At 39.4% G+C, this 23,272-nt stretch overlaps 1 protein-coding gene across 4 annotated transcripts in view; it reads right to left on the reverse strand.

The window, feature by feature from the left end:
- Positions 1-6,863: 6,863 nt before the first annotated feature.
- The window catches only part of LOC105749625 (adhesion G protein-coupled receptor E1), a 76,075-nt gene continuing 59,666 nt past the window's right edge, over positions 6,864-23,272 (reverse strand). For all 4 annotated transcript variants that reach the window (XM_031947721.1, XM_031947720.1, XM_031947719.1 and 1 more), the window contains 9 exons: positions 22,354-22,553; positions 21,147-21,317; positions 19,637-19,831; positions 16,627-16,862; positions 14,287-14,353; positions 12,945-13,036; positions 10,647-10,815; positions 10,438-10,542; positions 6,864-7,012 (listed from right to left, as the gene is read on the reverse strand). In XM_031947721.1, the coding sequence (XP_031803581.1) occupies positions 7,007-7,012; positions 10,438-10,542; positions 10,647-10,815; positions 12,945-13,036; positions 14,287-14,353; positions 16,627-16,862; positions 19,637-19,831; positions 21,147-21,317; positions 22,354-22,553 (1,241 nt within the window). In that variant the 3' untranslated portion in view covers positions 6,864-7,006. The remainder of the gene's footprint in view (positions 7,013-10,437; positions 10,543-10,646; positions 10,816-12,944; positions 13,037-14,286; positions 14,354-16,626; positions 16,863-19,636; positions 19,832-21,146; positions 21,318-22,353; positions 22,554-23,272) is intronic.

A 23,272-nucleotide genomic window follows, 5' to 3' on the forward strand; every position in this document is an offset into this window, starting at 1 on the left:
AGGTGGAGATGATGAGGAGATGGAGAAGTCTGGAGAATGGAGAAGAGCTGCAAGTGAAGAGCCAGAAGACTACAGTTTGAACCCCATTTTTGCCACTGATTACCTGTGTGGCTTTGGGCATGTGACTTCTAATGCAGCCTCACTCCCTCCTCTGAGCCTCCTCTCTAAAATGGCACCTGGCTCACTTGCCTGGTTGGATTGCTTTAGGTAAACTTAACCACTAGACAGTAGAAAATGTTATATTTTTTCCTTCCACCTCAGGAAAGTAAATGGTGCAGGAAGGAAGTGCTAGATGAAAGGACTGAAGCATTTTTATGTCATTGCTTCATGGGTTGTCCGGCTGACCTTTGGCAGTTATGTTCCTGGGAAAATCTGTCAATCTTCCCTGTCATCCCCATGCTCTTCTTTCTATTCAACAAAGTCTTGTTCCACACAGTGTAGGAGTATTGGATGCTCAGGAAGTGAAAGAGAGGATCGTGATGAGGAAGGCAAAGAGCTGGGCAATGTGGTATGGAAATCACGCTAGATTTGGAGTCAACTGAATACTGAACATTACCCACTATGCTGCCACCAGCCTGTCACTTCCTCTATCTTGAATACTGTTACTTCCTCTAGACCATTTAGATGCTGAAGAAAATGACCTCTAAGGTACTTCCTGCTCCAAATCTGTGAATTGCCTTGTCTGGTCACAACAAAGAACATGGGTCAGGAGCAGTGTAGGGAAGGAGGGAGAGGCTGGAGGACAGACTGACTAGATTTGCCATGAAGGGAGCTCCACGTGGAGTTGCACCGGATCTCTGGACAGTAGATAGTTAACTCTGGAGCGAGCTATCCTTTGGCTACTCTGGCACAAATATGCTCACCTCCTTTATATTTTTAGCATCATCTTAGTCTTTCTTGGCCCTATGAACCACACAGGAGCACATGTGCATACACACTTACATTACACAGGTGTTCCTCCCTCAGAAGGGTGAGGAGTCAATGTCTTTGAGCCTGTTGTTCCACCCCTGTCCCTCCCACATGAATACCCAGTATTGCCACAACCGCCTTTGACAAAGAGTTTTTCCCAGAATCTCAGATAAAGCAGAGAGCCTACGTGATGATTGAGTCACTGTCAGTAATCTATGTATGATCTTAAAGATCAGGAGACCATTTAGATGCTGAAGTAAATGATCTCTAAGGTATTTCCTGCTCCAAATCTGTGAATTGCCTTATCTGGTCACAATGAGAACATGGGTCAGGAGCAGTGTGGGGAGGGAGGAAGAGGCTGGAGGAAACAGTAGTAGGGAGGACAGACTGACTAGGTTTGGCATAGGGGGAATTCCATGTGGAATTCCACCAGGTCTCTGGACAGTAGTAGATAGTTAACTCTGAGGCTAGACACTCTTTGGCTACTCTGGTACAAATGTATTCATCTCCTTTATAGTTTTATAATTTTATAAATGTATATAAAATATGTTTTATATATTTTATTGGAGAGAAAGAAGAGCATGGGGATGACAAAGAAGACTGACAGATTTTCCCAGAAACATGACTGCCAAGGGTCAGCCAGACATCCCATGAACCAATAAATATTAATTTTTCTTCTTTGAACCACACAGAACCACATGTGCACATGTTCATTCACACACATAAATACTACATAAATGTTCCTCCCACATAAGGGTGAAAAGGAGTCAGTGTCTATGAGCCATTGTTCCACTCCTGTCCCTCCCACATGAATGTCCAGTATTGTCACAACAGCCTTTGACAAAGAGTATTTCCCAGAATCTCAAACAAAGCAGAGGGCCCATGATGACCGAGTCACTCTTGGTGATCTATGTATGATCTTAAAGATTAGAAAAGTTACCATAAGAAGAGTGAAGGGAGAGAATATGTTTTGGTTGGATTTTAAAAGTGATTTAGATTTCTGGGCAGATTCTAGACCATATTGTTAAAAGGAAGATAATGATCATCTGGAAAAGGAAGCAGCAAGCTCCAAGAACTGGCCTAGTTTCATCAAGAATAAGTCATGGCATTATATTCTTATTTCCTTTTCTGATAGGTTTGTGACAGTGGAACTATTAAACAAAGGAATGCTCTAAATGCAATAATCAGAACCATTTGCAGAACCAAATATATGTAATTATCACTGATGGTGTTTAGTCAATTAGACTTGTCCAATTGGAAATTCCTAAGCATAGATACTAGAAGAGTTTCCATTTCCTTCCCCGGCCATTTTACAGATGAAGAAACTGAAATAAACCAGATTAAGTGATTTGCCCAGAATCACCTAGCATTTTCAATTATCTAGAAAGCTGTTCCATGGAATAGGGATTAGATTACTTCCACTTGGCTCCGGTAGGGAGAACTGGGAAGAATAAGGAGAGATCCTAGAACAGCAGGGTGCCCACTCAGGTGGGCAAGTAGATCTTTCCTTCTCATTCCTCTGGTGTCCACTCAGAAGAGGGCACTGTAGGAGTGAGAAATGCAAGACATCTGGAATAGAAATGCAGGGACACAGTGTCTAAGTATTACACTGAATGAGACTTTTAAAACACAATTGACTGCTTTTTTTGACACAAGGAAGGGACATACTGGAGAGAAATTACATGAATAGTGCAGTGTGGTCAGAGACTGCTCCTTTTCTCTCTAACTTCCCTCAGTTTCTTCATCTCTACAATGGGGAGGATATATTGAATGAGATGGTCTCTAAGGTGCATCCAAGTCTATAACCTTACAATTCTCTTCTCAATCTCCTGTCCTACTTGACTCTATTGCTTTCTCTTAGATATTTCTCTTAGACAAGCTCATGGGTTGGCAGGAATTCCAATAAAATACAGTCACTACTTAACACAATCCATCTCCTGATATATCACAAGATGTCCATAGATGGGAAGCCTGTTTCTTGGATGCCTCGTTCTGGGCCCTATACCTTGCCTAGTCTTCTCTGATGAGAAGAATACCTTATCTGAATTAAGCAAAGAGCTGTATTTAAAAGCTTTGTGCAGGGAAACAGTGAAAATGTTCTTAGAGATGGCCGTCTAAGAACTGCTAGGAAGGAAGGAAAGATTTATCAAGTATCCACTAGATCCCAGGTCCTGTGCTAAAGCACTTACTTTATAAATATTCTATTTGATCTCCACAAGAATCCTGGGAATTAGGGAGGTGCTATGACTATCCCCATATGATAGTTGAAAAAACCAATAGATTAGTCCTGAGTCACACAACTAGGAAGAGTGAGAGGCCAGATTTGACATAGGTCCTCCTGGCTCTGGGCCCAGCTCTCTGTCCAAGAAGCCACCTAGTTGTCTCTAGGCTAGCAGCTGCCCACAGGGCAACTTTGCTCAATAGGCAAGAAGCTCTTTAGGATAGCAGAGTGAGCAGGCTGAAATTCTCTTCCTTCAGCAGCTGGATTAGGTTTGAGTGAAAGTAGTCTTTTTCTTTCTCTTCAAAATTTTGTCCTTGAGAAATTCCAATGGACTGGTGATGGAAAGTGCCATTTACATCCAGAAGACTATGGAGACTGAATGTGGATCACAGCATAGTACTTCCAACTTTTTTTTGTTGTTGTTTGTTTATTTTTCTTTTTCGTTTTCCCCCCGATGTTTTTTAGTAGCATGATAAATGTGGAAATATGTTTAGAAAAATTGGATACATTTAATTTTATTGGGTTACTTGCTATCTAGGGGGGAGAGGAGAGATGAGGAGGGAAGGAGAAAAAATTGTAACACAGGGTTTCACAAGGATGAATGTTGAAAACTACCTTTGCATGTATTTTGAAAAATAAAAAGTTATTATTATTATATATAAAAAGAAATTGTGTCCTTGCCTGCAAGGCACAGGATGCTGGGAGGGCTTCCGCATAAATTAGGTGTGGTCTGGTTACAAGTATTGAAGAAAGGAAGCAGGGAATGGGGAGCCCAAACCAAGTTGTGCCCTTGGGGAAAATGAAGAATTAAGTTCCAAGAGGCTCTGACCACTGGAAATGAAGGTGGCTGAGCTATTCATTATCTGAGTGGTGACAGTCCTTACTGGAAGTTGTGAAAGAGCCAAATGGGACTTGATATCAGGAAAAACTTCCTGCCAACTGGAGCTGTCCAGAAGAGGTGTGGGCAGCCTGCAGAATTGGGGGCTCTCTGGCCCTGAAAGTTTGCATTCAGGAGCCATATGGCCTCTTGCCATATGTCATTAAAGAGATTCCTGCTCAGGAAGGAGTTGGTTTGGTTTGCCTCAGAAAGTTCACTAATGTAATGGGGTGAACTGTTAAATTATCCTAATTTGTGATTAGTGTAGTCCCACCTATATGCGAGAATATAAAGAGAAGGCCCCTCCCCCATCTCCTACTGGCTGATGTGCTTGCTGTTGCCTCCTCCCTTATCTATGCTGGGTGAGTCATGGCGGATAAAGCATTGTGTCTGAAGTCAGGAAGATCTGAGTTCAAATCCACTTAAGAGACACTTAATAGTTGTGTTCTGGGCAAGTCACTGAATTTCTCTCAACCCTAGTTTCTTCAATATAAAATAAGTATAATAACAGCACCTACATCTCAGGTCAAATGCTATAATATGAGTAAAATATGGAGCACTGAGCCTGACATATTAGGTGCTAAATAAAGACTCATTCCCTTCTCTTTTTCTATTTTAATTGATCCTCCTATGACATAGTCTTCAATGCTCTCTACCCAGATACCCTGTCCTGAACATTTGTCATCTTGTTAGTATCATATTTTTCTCTGTGCCCCTCAGCTTTGTGCACTCAGGAGAACTGCCCCATTTGCCTCACCTTTGTTACAGTTCTGCTCTGAGGTCCCACCTGTCTCTAAGAGGCTGTAATTCTCTTCTTTCCAATTTGGCAATTCTATGATCTTAGCACATGGTTTGGCAGGAACTCCAATAAAATACAGTCACTACTTAACACAGTCCATCCCCTGATACATCACAAGATGTCCATAAAAGGGAAGCCTGTTTCTTGGATGTCTCATTCTGGGCCCCATACCTTGCCTAGTCTTCTCTGATCAGAAGAAAGAATAACTTATCTGAATTAAGCAAAGAGCTGCATTTAAAAGCTTTGTGCAGGGAAACAGTGAAAATGTTCTTTTAAGTTTCCTGGGTGCTGAAGTATTTGGGATGAACACTGGCTGGGCTGAGTGGGCTGGGAGCAGGTACCCTATGCAAGGCAGGGATATGAGTAATCAGTAATCACTGTCTCTCTCCCTTCCTGTGAGCTCAAAGCACTTACTGAAAGTGGGGGCAGAGATTGAAAGAGTTCTCACTGAAAGGCAGGGATTCAGTTCCATTATTACCTGTTACTCCTTTTTAAAAATTCAGCCTCAGTAGTAATTCCATACATCATCCACACAATAATTAATTTTTTTTCACATACTAAGATTTCTTTTTCAAACATTTTATTAACTCTTTATTAAATACACAATGAAATTCCAGTGTCAGGGACACAAAGATCAATAGGACATAGCATTTGCTCTCATTTAATTTATACTCTAACAGGAGAAGTAAAGACAGCTAGGTGGTGCCATAGTGCACAGAACTCCAGCCTGGAATCTAAACTCATCTTCATGAGTTCAAATCTGATCTCAGACACTGGCTGTGTGACCCTGGACAAGTCCCTTAACTCTGTTTGCCTCAGTTTTCTCATCTGTAAAATGAGTTGAAAAAGGAAATGGCAAACCATTCCAATATTTCTGCCAAGAAAACTCCAGGTGGGGTCACAAAAAATCAGACACGAGTAAAAGAAAATTGAACAACAATAACAACAATAGGGAAGGACAGTTGCACAAATTATTAGGATGCAATCCCTTGTGAGTTAAGGAGAAAGGCAAGGCTCAGGTAAAATACTATGAGAAATCAAAAGAAGGGGAAATCTCTTCCAATTGGACATATAATGAAAGGCTTAGAAAATGGAAATTTAATGGATGATGATGGAAATGGGAAAGGGAGTTAATTTGGAGGCATGAGGGTAGTTTGAATAAAGTCCCAGAGAAGGAGAAAGGAAAGATGAAAAAAGGGGATTGATAATCATTCAGTTTGACTGAAACATCAAGTGTTTGAAGGGAAATCCTGTGGGCAAGTAAAATGGAGCCTTTGGATTGGATTGGCCATTTTTGAGAACAATGGAAAATTTGTCTTGGGGGAGAGCAGAATCACTGCTGCTATTCCAAATAAACTTCTCAGAGGGAAAATTAATGTCAAGAGATTCTTCTATTCATCACTAATTTAAAACTCCTAAGGTGCAGAGCTAGAAAGGACTTTAGAGATCATTAGCATAATTCTCTAATTTTACAGCTAGAAAACTGAGGCCCATAAAAGTTAAAATGACATGCTCCCATATCAAAGAATAGGGGGATTTAGAGACAGACGAGATCTAAGGAAGTATATGGTTGGGTCCAACTCCTTCTTTCTCTGAACAAGGTAACTGAAGCACAGAGAGCACCCTATTTTCAATATCACTGACAAAGAATTCATCACATCCTGAGGTGATAGATTAAATATGTAGAATTAGACTCAATTTTCTCACAAGACTGATATGAGAATTCATTACTATGAGAATTTACTATCTATATTTATCTATCTATCTATAATTATTCCAAGGTTTTTTTCTTTTCTTTTTTAGTTAGGAGAAGAAAGGGAATGAAGGGGAAAGAATAAATGTTTAACAACTAGATAGGGAAGATATCTTGCAAAAAAAATAAAGAAATAGAAATAATATTTGTTAACAAAATTGATCACTTGGGATGTATGGGTTTTGCTTTCTCAAGTTACAAGGATTAGCTGTCTCTGTAGCCTTGGATACCTGAAGCAGAAGTCATAACTTCAAAGTGGGCAAAGGGAATTACAGTGGGAGACAGATGTTTCAGATGTCTTCTATGTACTTGACAACTGTGCCAGGTGACTATCCTGCTGTATTATCATATTAAGCTTTGAATAGCTTACAAAAGAATCCCATTGAATTTGTCTTTGCTGACATATTCCTTGTTACTCTGTAATATCTTCAGGAGCTAAAAGAGACTTCAGTCCTATGAAAGAAAAGAATAATTTCCCAGATTATAGAGAGAAGTACCAATATCACAGCACCTCCCCCATCCTCCAATTTCTATCCCTCCAATCTTCACATGTGAAACTTTGACTGGGAAAGACTGAGCTCTATTCAGGGAACTCCAACCCAATTAGACTTCTTACTTACCCTAACCAGCCCTAGGGATTTTTCTGCCTCTACACCTTACTCAGTCCAGTATCCCAAAATAGTCTCCCACCATCTCTGTCTGCTAATGATCTATCCATTCTTTTAGGTCAAATCCAAAAACCAACTTTTTCTGGAAATCTTCACCCCTACCCCCAGCCAAAAATGTTCTCTCTTTCCTCTAATCTCTCAGCATTTTCTGCTAATGCTCCAACCTACAATAGCATTCTCCTTTGGATTATATTTATTCATATTTGAAATGTAAATTCCTGAAGCAACATGTCCTGTTCAATTTTGCTGAAATACAGAAAGGGATCTGGGATCTCATTGATGAACGTTCCCTCGAATGATTCAGATTGTAACTCATTCATGCCTACTCATCCTATGTGACTCTGGTCCATATTCTCCCCCAAATTTACAACAGCTAACTTGCTGAAGCTCTTCCTCATTCCCGGGGTCCAACTCATTGTCCAATTGTACTGGACAATGAGTTGAGTCCCAGATATATATACTGTTGAACAAGTTCTATCGGGTGTTCAAGTGTATGCATATTAAAATCTGGATAGTTGGAATTTTTCATACATTTAGTTTTTCCAGTGCAGATGAACACACCACCTCCTTTGAGTAATATTAGATCTCTTCCAGGATGCAGGGATTGAGTCAATCATGATGATGTCTCATCCATAATTAGGAACATCAAAAGGATCACACCATCTATAAGGAATTTCTTTTTGGCCTAGCATTCTGCACTTGATCTCCTCCATCATAGGAATAAATAATACTTTTGCTTAGCAAGTCATCAGTTTCATGCTATATCTGATCTTTATTATCAGTCATTATACAGAATTATTTCATTATTATTTATTTTCCAAAGAATGATCTTGATGTTCACATGGAAGATACCTTGCTCTGAAAGAACCTATCAGGTGAATCTTGTGAATCAAATGCTTTTTCATAATTAACAACAATAAGCACAATGGAATCTCGTGGTCTTGAAAGTTTTCATTGGTCATGAGGTCGTAAATATTTAATCCGTTGTTGACCATGGCCTGTGAAAGTCTGCTTGTTCCTTACTAAAAAGCTTCATAAAAAATGCCTTGGTTTTGTATCTACATGACCCTCATAAAGATTTGATATTTATGACTGAATAGGCATCTGATTTGGTTGTTATTGATGTTTTCCCAATAACCTGGGGGGAGGGTAATAAAAAGGGTGGAAACATGGAAGGAGCTCATTCCAGACATGGAGGGTGTATTATAGGAATGCAAGTATATAGGAGAAGGACTAGATAACGACTAGAAGTTCAATTTGGCAGAAACTTAATAGTTTAAGAGAATAAGAGGAAGAGCAAGACATAGGCTTGAGTGGAGTTAGATTATACTTCATTAGACCCATTTACTCATCAGGGAAGGTGCTTTTTCCAGTGCTCTTTCCCATTTATCCCTGGACATCATTGGTGTTGCTTGTCCATATAGGATCATATACCTAGAGCTAAAAGAAGCCTCGGAGTTCAATGAGACTAACCTGCCATTTTATACATATATATTTTGAGGTTCAAGAAATTTAAGGGACTTGACCAAGATTTTCCAGGAAATTACACATCATTTTGTTTAATAGGATGTAAACTTTCTTCTAATTCTTTTGCCACCTCTTCATAACAATGGAGTATATGGGATGGCCATCAATTTACCTCTCTCTCTCTTTCACTACATCACTGACCCATCTATTTTTTTCTGATCATTCTTTACAATACTTTTCCTACATATCAGATTATGGAAATGCTCAGACCCCATCTTTGTATCTCCAATAGTACTTAATGTAGCACCTCCATATGCACATAATGAGTATTCAATACACACTTGTTGAATAAATGACTAGAAAGACTTAGTTGACAGGTGGTGAATAAATGAATGAATGATGAGCAGAGCTCTTTGCCTATTGAATTTCTACCCATTCTTTAAAATCCATATCATAAGCTATATCCTATATGAAGTCATTCCTCAATCCCCTGACAGTAAAGCCCTTCCCCCTCTAAACTAAAATAGAGTTTGATCTTATACTCATCTGTTGGACTTATGTGATATTTTTACAGGAATTAGTTCTGTTTATACATCTATCAGACTGTAAATTCCATGAGAATAGGATCTTTCTTTAATTTTGTATATTTCCTCTTCTGAAGCATACCATAATAAATAAATAAATATTTGTTCAATGAAAAAAAGAATAGGACTTTTATTGTTCAGTCATTTTTCACATGTGTCTGACTCTTCATGTTCCCAGTTGAGATTTTCTTAGCAAAGATACTGGCGTGATTTGCCATTTCCTTCTCCAGCTCATTTTACAGGTAAGGAGACTGGGTTAAACAGGGTGACAAGAATTGCCCAGGGTTACATAGTTAGTTCAAGTCTGAGGTGGAATTTGAACTCGTGAAGATGAGTCTTACTGGTTCCAAACCCCAGCTAACTTCCTTGAATAAGGCACAGGAAAGAATGAATGAATGAACAAGCCATAAAGCTTAGGAAACAATGGTTGAATGGATGAATGAATTAACAATAGGGTTCAGAATTTCTTGTTGAATGAATAAATTAATAAGCAGATTTATTATAAGGCTCAGTAAATATTTGTGAACATTGACATTTGGTTTGTTATATCTATTATAGATCTCTATTAGAATATACATGAAGGGCAAGGATCACATTGCTTGGTATCTTTATCTCCTCAGTCATTATCTTCATTCCTCTATTAGTGCTTCTTTCTGTCTTTACAGACTTTAACACTATGTCCCTTTTAGGATCCTACTACTCCTCCTACTCCCTTTAACTCCTTTTTCTGTGTTGTTTTCATACTTTAGAATATAAGCTCCTTGAAGACAAGGATTATCTTTCTTTATATCTGTATTAGTATCCCTAGCATTTAGCCCAGAGTCAGCACATAAGTGCTTAATAAAAGTGTGTTGCCTGCCAACTTTTGGAAGCCTTTTCCTTTATGGCCAAGCTTCTTAAACTGTGGGTTACAACCCCATATGGGGCCTTGTAACTGAATGTGAGGGTCATGAAATTATTATTATCAGTAAATATTTGATTTACATACTTATTTTATATAACTATATATGCAGGGTCATATTAAAATTTTTTTGAGAGAAAGAGGTCCTGAGTGGAAAAAAATTTAAGAAGCCTTGATCTTCTTCCTAGTCATGTACTCTTATGAGATGAATTCTTTTCCTTTCCCAGACCAACCCTAAGAGCATGAGAAATCCCTTACCATTTTGGAAGTGGATGGTACTGAGGATAACAAGATTCCTGAAGACTGAGAAATGGTGCTAGATTTGACTTTCCCTGTGAAACATTTTTTATATTCTTCTCGTACCTGGAGATTGAGAAACAATTATACATTATATACCTTTCTGGGTTTCAGCTGCTTTCATGAAGGGAAGGCTGCGTGGAAGAGGATGTGGTAGCTATGGCTTTTACCTGGCGATTGAGGACACAGTGGATGATGAAAATGAAGGTTCCTTGCAGGCTATTGATGATGGTAAATAAGTAAGCCATGGTTCTAGCTATGGGACCAATCTGAAAAATTCCCAGAATCCAGGAGCATCCCAGGATGAAGAGTTGAGCAAAGGCTTTAAATGTCAGTAACCTGTGGTGAGAAGATTGGGAAATGGAATCATTGCCCTAAATGTCTTGAAGAGATGTACCAAGGACAACCACCACCAAGGACAATAACCACTGGTCACTGGAAACTTTGGGAAGTGCTTTTATTATTCAAAAGAGAATTGGTAAATATGTAGCAGTCAAATTCCCCTCTTTTTCTATACACATAGCTAGTTGTAGACAAAGGAACAACCCCACTGAAGTGACAAGTGTTGAGAAGACTGGAAATGGAATCATTCTCCTAAGTTCCTTGAAGAGATTTTCCTAAGGCAAGATGGTTGGGTTTGAGAACTCAGGCCCAACAACCTGTGCCACCCTATTTAACAAATTATATCAGCCTCAGGAAAGACTCCCAAATGGCTCCAAAATTCATGTCAATGGACAGTCTAACTTTGGACACAATCCAGAGATATATAGATGGAGAAATTCTGTTTCTCAGTTCCCATTTAGAAGCACCTGAGAACTGAACTTGTGGGGTTAATAAGAAAAGGAAAGAAAAATTTCATTCCCAAAAACTTTGGAAGGGAATGGATCCAGAATTCTAATGTATGTCTATGTCTTTTTTTTTTTTTTGTATGCTGATTTATGCCTCCATTTGTATTATTTTAAATTTAATTTAGTTAAATGTTTATTACTATATAACCTTGACTCATAGGAGAATTAGTGAAACATGAACCAGGGAAAGAAAAGAAAGAATTTTTCTAGTAGGATGAGACTGAGCCAAAACTTGACTAACACATACACACACACATACACACACACACAAAATCAAGATAAATGAAATAAATATTGTTTCCATATAATACCAGAGCTAAGGAGAAATAAAAATCTCTCTGAGAGCCAAAGATAACTTAGCAGCTACTCTCAGAATATCCTTTATTATAAGATGATGAGCAGAGAAGATAATGATGGGTGTTAATTTGTCTTTGCTACTAAATAATGTCAGAACAATGGTGACAATCCCATGACTACAGATAAAAGAAGAAGCAAAGTAACTTTATCTATTAGCAAATATATTTATGAGAAGAAGTCCAGAAACATGAACAAGGAAGAAAGAATTGGGTAAATACGGAAAGGAATGTTATCAATGATCTTACAATTGCTAAATTCAGTGATCTTTTTTCAATCCTCATTCCTGACTTCTCTATAGCTGTGGCTCTCCCTCTTCTTGATTTTCTCTCTAGATTTCCCCAGAATTTTTCTCTCCTGGTTCTCTCCTTATCTATTAACTATTCAAGGTACTTTCCTGGTTCCTTATCCAGATCACATCCTTTAACTGTAAATGTCCCTGTGAGGTCTATCCTGGGCTATGTTCTTCTCCCTCTATATGACTTCACAACGTGATTTCAGCAGTTCCCAAGGATCTAATAATTATTTCTATGCTGATAATTCACAGATCTACTCATCAGCCCTAAAGTCTCTGCTGACCTGGAGAATTACATCTCCAGGAGATCTTAAATTAGGAATCTTAAACTCAGCATATGCAAAGTTGCACTCTCTATCTTTTACCCTAAATCTCCTTCACTTCCAAACTTTCCTGTTCCTATCAGACATCACCATCTTTTCCATCTCCCAGGCTCATAACTTACATATCTTCTTTGACTCCTCTCTGTCAACCCTTTCTTCCATCTCTTTTTTCTCTTTTATTGAGCAAAAGTCCATGTATCTAAATGTGTTGGAGCACAGCTGAGTGTCAGAGGAACTAATACAACAACTGATTTACATACATATCAGGTTTATAGTTATGTTCAAGGAGCTTAGCTGATAGGATGCATCTGTTTTTGCACCAATATTCAGCATCAAACACGGAAAAGGAGACTATCTCAACCACAGGATGACCATAGAGCAAGCAAGAAGACTCTCTAACCACAAGTTAACAATCGCCACAGAAAGTCTCTACATTATTCTGTGACCCCAACCATCTTTGGAATATGATGGAGAGAAGGTACTAAGAGAGCCTGAGTTCTAAGATGAACATTGGAGAATCTCAAAGTGGGTTTGTCCCATTCGAGCCCTCTGTGGCAGGAGGGGATCCGTACTATCCAGCCCTCATTCCTGTGGTATCTCCATCTTGATCAGAAGCATTTGGTCCACTGGGCCTCTCACTAAGCCCACCTGTTGTCCTTGAGGGTCGATACTTCTGCATTGACGCTGGACAACTTCTTTCTCAGAATCCAAAGGGTCCATGCTAGGAGTATTGAATTAATCTGTAAGAAGATCAGAGAAGCTGGACTGGAATTAGGGCTGGGATAGAGGAAGGGCCTGGAGATCCCATTTTTCCCTAGACTTCTCTCATGAGAGAATGTAAAAGCCCAAGATCATAGATTCACACCTAAAATAGGTCTATAAAGAACTCTAGTCCAGGGGTTCTTGACCTGGAATCTCTGAGCTTGTTTTTTCAAATATTTTGATAATTGCATTTCAGTCTATTGATTTCCTTCATAATCTTGTACATTTGATTTCATGCGTCTAAAAGTATTTTTCTGAAAGGGGTTCAGAAGCTTCATCAAATTGTTAATGACACAAAAGAGTCCAAAAATATAAAAAACAAAAAATCTCAAAACCCAAGATATTGCTCAAAAGAAATATCCCTTTACCTTTGCTATATCCCTTACCACTCATCCAAGGTCATGTTCTCTTTACTAAATTCTCAGAGGGTTCTGGTCCCCACCCACCTCCCATCCAAAGCTGCTGTCATCTGATCATCTCATTTACAAAGTCTGAGCATTGAAAGGTGCTCTCTAAATTTAACTAATCCAATAATTGAACAAAAATTGCTTCACATCAAACCTAATGTGTGTTCATCCTTATAAAGATCCCTAGTAGGGAGAAAACGTATTTTGTCCCAAGGTAGCCCATTCCACTTTGGGATAATTCTAATTTTTAAGAATTTTTTTCCCCTTATTTTGGACATAAATCTGCCAATGTCTCCCTATCACTCCTGATACTTTCCTCCACCGGCAAGAAGAATCAATCTGATCCTTCTTCCATGTGATTCTCCTTCAAATACTTGAAGACTAGTATTTGACTGGACTTGAAGTCCAGTGGATGTCCACTCTAAGTTTGACATTAATACAAAGATATCCATGGGAATGGGGAGGAGAAGCAAACCTTCAGAGCAGGTCAAAGTTCCCTTGTCAATTAGAGAAGGAACTGATCCATCAGAAACCCCTATACTTCCAATCTGTATGAGATAGGGAGACCCAGTCTTAAAAATTAAAATAAAAAATAATTTCTAATCATCTAATCTCGGAAAAGATGGAAGAGCATCTTGGAACCCCTAGAATCATGCCATTAGACCAACTGCCCTTTTGCCTGATTTATAAGACTAAACCATTCAAGTCCAGAGCCCAGTGATCTCCCAACCTTGTCATGATGAAAAGGAGCACAGGTCTTGGGCTCAACTCCTTTCTCCCAAATTTCCTCAGGAAGACACTTCAACTAGTGACTCACATACCATTATTATTGTGCAAACAGGTCCCAGAAAACTCCAGATGAATCCAGTGTCCGTATTTAGCCAGCAGCTTGGAAATGACAAAGGAAAGTCAGTATTTTATCATCCAGTCAGTTAGGGAGTTGGGGGGCGAGTAATGGGGGTGAAACAATCCAGCCCCACCCTGCCCCAGTCCTCATGTAACAGCTGTATTTCCTGAGTAACTATTGCTCTGGAGAATCAGGCTCTGGGCTATATAACGATATATAAGTCACAACTACAAGTTTTCTTAGAACTCTAAGCACAGAATGCCAGAGCTAAAAGGTTTTTTTTTAGAGACTTTTTAAAGTGGAAAAGAACTTAGATTTGAGACCCTTAAATTGTGTGTATATGTATGTGTGTGTGTGATTGTGAGTGAAGAAACCTACAGACTCCTCAAAATTATATTTTTATATAAAGAAAAGGAAAAAAAAGGAAAAAACATAGCTTCACAAAGGAAACTAATTACATTGAAATATATTAATAAAAATATTTTTAAAAACGAGTTCACAGGCCCCAGATTAAAAATTCGTGGCAAAGGTAGAAAGGCTCTTATAACACGGATGTTAGCACTTAGGAGGGATGCAGAACATAAAATGTTAGGACTAAAAAAAAAAAATCCCCCAAATATCAGAAACTGAGAGTTGGGAAGGGTCTCAGAATGCATCCAGTTCAAGCCAAGCTTGAGCAAGAATTCCATCTTTAACATCCCTAACTGAAGACTGATAGGAAGAGAAAGCCCTTTTAGGGATTCTCTCATTGATAAGACTTCTATATCTTTAGTCTAAACCCTTCTCTCTTCAACTTCCTTCACCCTCACTCCTATTTCTGCCCCTTGGGGTCAAGCAAAACACATCTAATCCCTCTTTTATATGATATCACTTCAAATATCATGTCTCCCAAAAAATCTTCTCCTGTTGTAGGATAAATATTCCCCAAGCAATACTGTCAGAACTGGAAGAGTTCTTAGAACGTAGAAAATCAGAGCTGAAAGTAGCCTTAGAAAATGGAATTGATGAGGGTAAATAAGCCCCTAGCAGAAAGTCCCTGTCCCTGCTACCAACCCAGTGTCTAGGTGGGCCATAGGGAGAGGCATTGGCTGTGAGAAACTGAATTACTATTAACAATCTGGAAGCCAAGCTACTTCTTGAGCCAATCTGATATGATTATCTCTTTAAGTGGACATTTTGATTTTGATTAGGCTTTTTATTATTCTAAGTCTTTATTGCAATAAGCCCTGGTTGAATTCCTTGCATTGACAAAATCATCACAATCCAACAGTTACATCCAGTCAGAATATTAAGTTATGATGTCAAACCCTGAGGTCATTTCTCTCTTATAAAAGAAACTCCAGGTACTCCAATACCCCACTAACTCCTGTTGGGACCCTCAGTCCTTTTTAGGGTTAGCCCACCAGACTGGCATGTTCCATGCGAAATTCCTTTTTAGTTATTTAGCCTGCCCTATGGTATTGAGGGTTCATTAGGAAGTGCCTGCCTTATGGCAGCAAGTTCATTACAACTTACTCTGCCTAATAGTATCTTCTCCTGGTTAGTGGTGAGTTCCATCAGGGAATCAAGCATGTGTCTTTCCCCTTGTTAATGGCTAAAACTCCCTTTTGGAATTTAAGACCACCAGTAATTGGAGGAATAATAAAATCTTTGCCTCTTGATTTTGGAGATTTGCCTCTTGATTTATTTGGAGATAAATTCTTTTGAGACACCTTACAACACTGGCCCAAGACCCCAATATACTTTTGAAATCCAAACCTCTTCTCTCCAACAGAATGTCAGAGCTGGAAGGAGCCTTGGAACAGAGGAAGAAGGGATATTAAAACATAAAATATAGTGTAAAGCCTCTTAAACTATAAGTGATGACCAAATATGGGGTCATATAACAATGTGGCATCATAAAATTATGACTTATTATAAGTAAATGTTTGATTTGTATACCTAAATATGCATTTAGGTATACAAATCAAACATATATATGTATAGTAGGTATATTATTTATTTATATATAATATTTATATATATATATATATATATAGGTATAACAAATCAAACATATTTTAATATAGTCAAGGTTACATAAAATGTTTTTGAATGAAAAGGAGTTATGAGTGGGAAAAGTTTAAAAATCTCTGAATAGCTTTGCTTAGCTATAACTTAGTTCAACCATAAAAATTGAGAAGGGACCTGCCACCCAGAAAGTGAAAGGGATTGTCTGTAGATTTCAGGACTAGTAAGCAATGGAGACCAGATTTGGACCTCAGAATTCTGACTCCCCACTCCAGCACAATAAACTTCCCTTCCCCACACTCACCGGTTATGCATCCCATAGCCTTCCCACCGGCTTCCAGCAGCCACCACTACAATCAGTGCCGGAAGACCATAACCAAAGGCACAGAGATAGATCACTTTGATATTTCGGGAGCTAAAGTAGTTCACAACCTTGAGGTTCCTGACCATCAGGAAAAGCATCACAGCCTCCACCAGCATCCAGGCAAAGCAGGCCAGGAAGAAGTAGTGCAGCAGGCCAGCAATGACTGCACACACTATCTGCAAAGAAAGGAGATCCTGTCATTCTCCCCTGAGAGCATCATGGGAAGGGTGGGGAGGAGGAGAAAGCTCTCATATAGCCTCTACATGCAAGATGATGTTCTCTGCCTCCACAGGGTCATGGTGGAAAGTGCCCAGCCAAATAAACCAATAGTAACCCCAAGGACAAAGTGCCTCTACTGGCCAAAGAGCTGGGAAAGGGATGTTGTAGGTTTGGCCTGGGTCAAAAGGATGGTAGGGTCTCCCAAGACTCCCCTCAAAAGGTAGAGACCCTCAGTAGGTGTTGTTTCAGGCTGTCCCCATCACTATCCTTTTGGCTAAGGATCACAAGATCATCTAGGTCTAGATGGGTCAGAGGCTGAAGAGCTAGGAGAGACACGAGCAATGAAGTCTAGATTCCTTAGGTTACAAAGGAGAAAACCAAGGCTTGGAAAACAGAAAGACTGACCTGGAGCCATAGAAAGAGTATATAACCATATTCTACCAAACATTTAAAGAACAATTAACTCCAATGCTACATAAACTATCTGAAAAAATAGGGAATGAAGGAGTCCTACCAAATAACTTTTATGACACAGACATGATATGATACCTAAACCAGGCAGGACGAAAACAGAGAAAGAAAATTATAGACCTATATTATAGAACTAGGCTCAAAAAGTTATCCAACTGGGCAGCTAGATGGCATAGTAGATAGAGTACTAGCCCTGAATTCAGGAGGACCTGAGTTCAAATGTGACTTCAGGTGCTTAATACTTCCTGGCTGTGTGACCCTGGGCAAGTCACTTAATCCCAATTGCCTCAGCAAAAAAAAGAAAAAGAAAAAGAAAAAAAAAAGTTATCCAACTGTGCATGCCTTTTGACCGAGCAATGTTACCACTGGGTTTATATCCCAAAGAGATCTTAAAGGAGGGAAAGGGACCCACATGTGCAAGAATGTTTGTGGCAGCTCTGTTTGTAGAGGCCAGAAACTGGAAACTGAGTGGCTGTCCATCAATTGGAGAATGGCTGAATAAATTGTGGTATATCAATATTATGGAATATTATTGTTCTGTAAGAAATGACCAGCAAGCCATCCTCAGCAATGAGATCAACCAAATCATTTCCAATGGAGCAGTAATGAACTGAACCAGCTACGCCCAGAGAAAGAACTCTAGGAGATGACTAAAAACCATTACATTGAATTCCCAATCCCTATATTTATGCCCACCTGCATTTTTGATTTCCTTCACAAGCTAATTGTACAATATCTCAGAGTCTGATTCTTTTTGTACAGCAAAATAACGGTCTGGTCATGTATACTTATTGTGTATCTAATTTATATTTTAATATATTTAACATCTACTGGTCATCCTGCCATCTGAGGGAGAGAGTGGGGGGTAAGAGGTGAAAAATTGGAACAAGAGGTTTGGCAATTGTTAATGCTGTAAAGTTACCCATACATATAACCTGTAAATAAAAGGCTATTAAATTAAAAAAAAAAAAAAAGAAAGAAAGAAAGAAAGAAATGACCAGCAAGATGATTTCAGGAAAGCCTGGAGAGACTTACATGAACTTATGCTAAGTGAAATGAGCAGAACCAGGAAGTCATTATACATGGGAACAAGAAGACCATATTAATTCTGATGGATGTGGCTCTCTTCAACAATGAGATGATTCAAACTAGTTCCAATTGTTGAGTAATGAAGAGAATCAGCTACACCCAGAGAAAGAACTATGGGAAGTAAGTCTGGACCACAACATAGCATTTTCACTCTGTCTGTTGTTGTTTGCTTGCATTTTTATTTTCCTTCTTAGGTTTTTTTTCTTTCTAGATCTGATTTTTCTTGTGCAGCAAGATAACTGTATAAATATGAATACATATATTGGATTTAACATATATTTTAACATATTTAACATGTATTGGACTACCTAGGGGAGGGGATGGGTGGAAGGAGGAGAAAATTTGGAACAGAAGATTTTGCAAGGGTCATTGTTGAAAATTACCCATGCATATGTTTTGTAAATAAAAAACTATAATAAAAAAAATTAAAAAAGAAAAAAGAAAAATGGGTAGAACAAGAAATAAAGGTGGTTTTATCCAATCTGAAAAAAAAAAAAAAAGAAAGAGTACATAACCAAGTCAGGATTCAAATACAGGTCTTTGGATTCACCTCTAGTGCTCCTTCAGGTGGACACGTCAGCCCAAGAGCTTGTCCAGCACAGGCCAAAGAAGCAGAGTCCTCAGGCACAGAGAGGCTGGGGGGACACAGATCCAGGTACACATGCAGAAGACACATCCCTCAGACTGCCTGCGTCTCAGACTTCATCCATTTTGCCATAAAAAGATCTCAGGTGATACTCTTACTTTTCTATATGTTCATCACACTCAGCTGAACTTCCATGATGCAATGGGCCAGGCTTTCCTTGGCCAAGAGGATTGGTATCTCATTGGAGAATTACTTAGAGGTGGAAGAAACCTTCAAGACCTTTGTATCCTAAGCCTCTTGTGTTACAAATGAAGAAACCAAGGCACAGAAAGGTTATATTATTGGTCTAAGAACAGAGATCCAGTCAATATTTAAGATTTGAGTCCAGTTCCTCTGACTCCAAGTCTGGTGCCCTATCCACCACACCATGCTGCCTCTCTATTTGCCTGTGGTCTTAAAGTACCAAGAGTGAAACACATATAGGAAATGGGTGGTTAGGGAGTCTCACCTGAGGATGGGGAGCAGGGAGGAGCCTGAGCAGAAGAATGGGAGAGGGCCACATGGCACAAGGCAGTTGGGACATACCTTATTCTCTGTCTTGGCCACTCCTGTGAGGAAGAGGAGCTTAGCCAGGAAGAGGCAGATGCACAGGTGCAGGTGGAGGGTGGTGTTGTGATTCTGGATGGAGCGGCACAGCAGGAAAGTGGCAATGGCCAAGGCAAGACACACTAGTGAAAGAATCATCCCCACATGGCTTATCACAAACAAGGCAAAGTCCATCTGAAAGGAAGGTGGCCCACAGAGGTCACTTACACAGCACCAACTTTACAGGTACCTCCTAGACAGGCACTTTCAGGGCTCATGCTCCACCACCCACCTTCCTGCCACACTAAATAGCAAATACTCTAGCTTGGCAAGGATTCTAAACTGGTTAAAATAAATCAAAAGTCTGATTTCCCTCTTTATCCCTCCAGGATGTCACTTTCCTAAAGATTTCCTTCTTTCCTCACACCATTTCCCTCTCATTTCTGCCCTCTCCAAATCTCACCCATTCTTCAAGGTCCAGCTCTCCCAGGGAGCCTTTCTGGGCCACACCAACCCCAAAGAATCTTCCTCCTCTGAGTTCCTACAGCTCTGAACATCATCTCTTGGTAATACTTGTCTTCCAGCTAGACCCTAAGTTCTTTGAGGGCAAGGACTTTGTCTTATGCTTCTTTTGTACCAACTACAGACCCACCAACATCTAACCAGTTCTTGGTTTACTTGCCTACCCCTCATTCTACTTCTGTGACTTCTCTCCTGTCTCGTTCTTCTACCTATCCACTTACTACTTACTATCACCATCCAACCCTGGTCTTTTATTACCACTTATCTGAACAGTTGTACTGTCCAGCTCAGTATTCTCTAATCCACCTTTTGTAGCACTTTCAGAAGAATCTTTCTTATACATAGAATTGATTATTTCACCTCCTCAAAAATGTTGAAGGGCTCTTTATCGCCTCCAAATCAAGTTCAAAGTCTATAGTGCAGTATTCAAGACCCTCTACAATCTGGCACCATTTTACCTTCTCAGCCTTATCTGTTCAAATTGGCTCACTCTCTGCCTCTAAATCATGACTTACAATTTCAGGTGTCCCTGTCTAGTTCCTTTTGCTCTTAATTCCTTGAATGTCTCCCCTACACTTTTTGATATATTAAATACCTTCTTATCCTGTAAATCTCACCTCAAATGCTGATTCCTCCAGGAAACGTCCTGTGGTACCCCCTTAATAATAATAATAATCTTTTCTTCCCTCCCCAACAGGACTTTGATATATTTCAGTATTTAAAGCCAAACAATATGTATATTGTTTTATCTGGGCTTATGTCTTTAGTACTCACTAAAATAGAGGTTCTATGAGGGCAGGGACCCTGTTTTATCTAAGCTTTGAATCTCCTAAAGTACGGATCACAATGATATCTAGTTGATCTTTAATAAATCTCTGTCAAATGAATTAATAAATGAGTAAATCATCGACACTTTGATACTTGTTAGTTGATTTGTTTGACCAGTAAAAATTACCCTGGAGCTGCTCCCCCAGTCATTCCCACTGACCGTAATTTCCCCAGAGGCCATGATAACAGCCATGTTGGCCAGGTGATTGCAGCTGCACTGGGTGTGTGTTTCAGTAGAATGAAGTGTCACACAGCCTTTAGGTGTCCACCGCCCACCTTCAACATTTATATCCCAGGAGACACAGATGGATATGTCCGATCTCTTCTTTGGCTACAAAAGTATAAGCCCAAATGGATAAAATAGTTCATCCCTAATATATTCAATGTTAACAGCAAATGGAGCATGATAGAAAAACTGTATTTGAGGCTCACTTCTGTACCAGATAGCTGTGTTACTGCATCTGATCTGTGTCCTGTCACTGGGTCTTATTTTCCTCAGGGGGATAGTATACATAAATCATTTTGAATTTTGTTTTGGTTTGGTTTGGTTTGGTTTTTGCTGAGGCAATTGTGGTTAAGTGCCTTGCCCAGGGTCACATAGCTAGGAAGTGTTAAGTATCTGAGATCAAATTTGAATTCAGGTCCTTCTGACTTCAGGGCTGATGCTCTATTGTGCCATATTGTTGCCCCACATAAATCACTTTGTAACTGTAAAGTACTGTGGGAGGCATTGTTAATGGCAATGAGAGTTGCCTGGAGACTGCAGGGGGATAGGAGATGTGGTAGAATGATAATACTGAGATCTCTAAACACAACCCATCCCTCCCACTAACAAAACTGAAAGGGAACCCCAAAATCTAGTAGTATCAGAGGGAAATGCCATGAATTTAGGGCTGGGCATGTAGAAGGCAGAGAATGGAATTTTTTACATCTGGGGCAAGTACTACAAACCATGAATTGAAAGGAGTGTGTCATCAGGTAAGTCAAAATGCAAGTCACTTCCTCTGGCAGGGGGTGGAGGAAGGAGGGGAAAGAAAGATCCTGGGTTACTGAGGCAAGGTGACCAATGTGGAGGGCAGAGGTAGATAAGGCAAAATTGGAGGTCACCATAGCCCATCATGCAATAGCTTCCTCCTTTAGCTAACTGGTTATTAAACTCTATTCCTAAATGCCAAGGGATTATAAGAGCCATCAGCATCCTATAATTGTGATGTCTTGGAGAAAAATCCCTAGTAACTTCCCAGGGGAGGCATTTGGTACATATTTATGAAATGACTGATGGGGAGAGATTCTATCAATGATTTATCAAGGGCTCTTAGCAGGGATTGCAGGAGGATCAGTTCAAGGACAGAGATAACCATCCTTACCTGGAGATTCTCCAAAGTATAGATGATTGGATTGGAGAAACCATCTTTCTTGTTGCCAGTGATAATACCACCTATAATGTGAGAATTCATCCAAAGCCTCTGAGGAGAGCTGGTCAAGTTAGCCTCTGGATTGTAGAAGAAATTTTCATCCAGAATGGACTCCATGCCCAGGAGAGAGGTAAAAGCTACTCCTGTGATACCTGACCAGCATCCATAGAGAAACACCCCATCAATAATAATAATAATAATAATATTTATTAGATCTTACTATGTGCTAGAAACTGTGCTAAGCATTTCACAATTATGATCCCATTTTACAGATGAGGAAACTGAGACAAACAAACCAGGGTTACCCAGGTAGGAAATGTCTGATTTTGGATTTGAACTCAGGTTTTCCTGCCTCCAAGCCTGGCACTCCATCCATTGTACCAGCTAGTTGCCCTAGTTAGATGTTAACTCCTTAAGAGCAGATCCTGTGACCATAGCTATCTTTTTTTTAGCAAGATTTCACACAGTAGCCTGAACATTCATTGGTTGTTGAAAAGAAGAATCTCTTTCTCTCTCTCTCTCTTTCTCTCTGTTTTTCTCTCTCTTTCTCTCTCTCTCTCTACGTTTCTCCCTTTCTCTTTCTGTCTCTGTCTCTGTCTCTCTATTTGTTTTTGTAAAATATACCTTTCTCTTAGTGCAGCACCTATATATACCAACATGAAATGAAAGCACTTATATATATCAAAAATATTCATAACCCACAACAGTATTTTCTATCAGACTCTCTCCTAAAACCTTCCAACACTGCTGTCTCTTGGATCTCAATCCCATCTGAATTTCCCAGCCTACCAAAATTTTTAATTAGGGATCTAGATAGCAATATTATCTGTAAAAGCCAAAACTGGGAAACAGGAAATGACTGAACAGGTTA

The sequence above is a fragment of the Sarcophilus harrisii genome, chromosome 1 (assembly GCF_902635505.1).
Source record: "Sarcophilus harrisii chromosome 1, mSarHar1.11, whole genome shotgun sequence".
In the NCBI taxonomy this organism is placed as follows: Eukaryota; Metazoa; Chordata; class Mammalia; order Dasyuromorphia; family Dasyuridae; genus Sarcophilus; species Sarcophilus harrisii.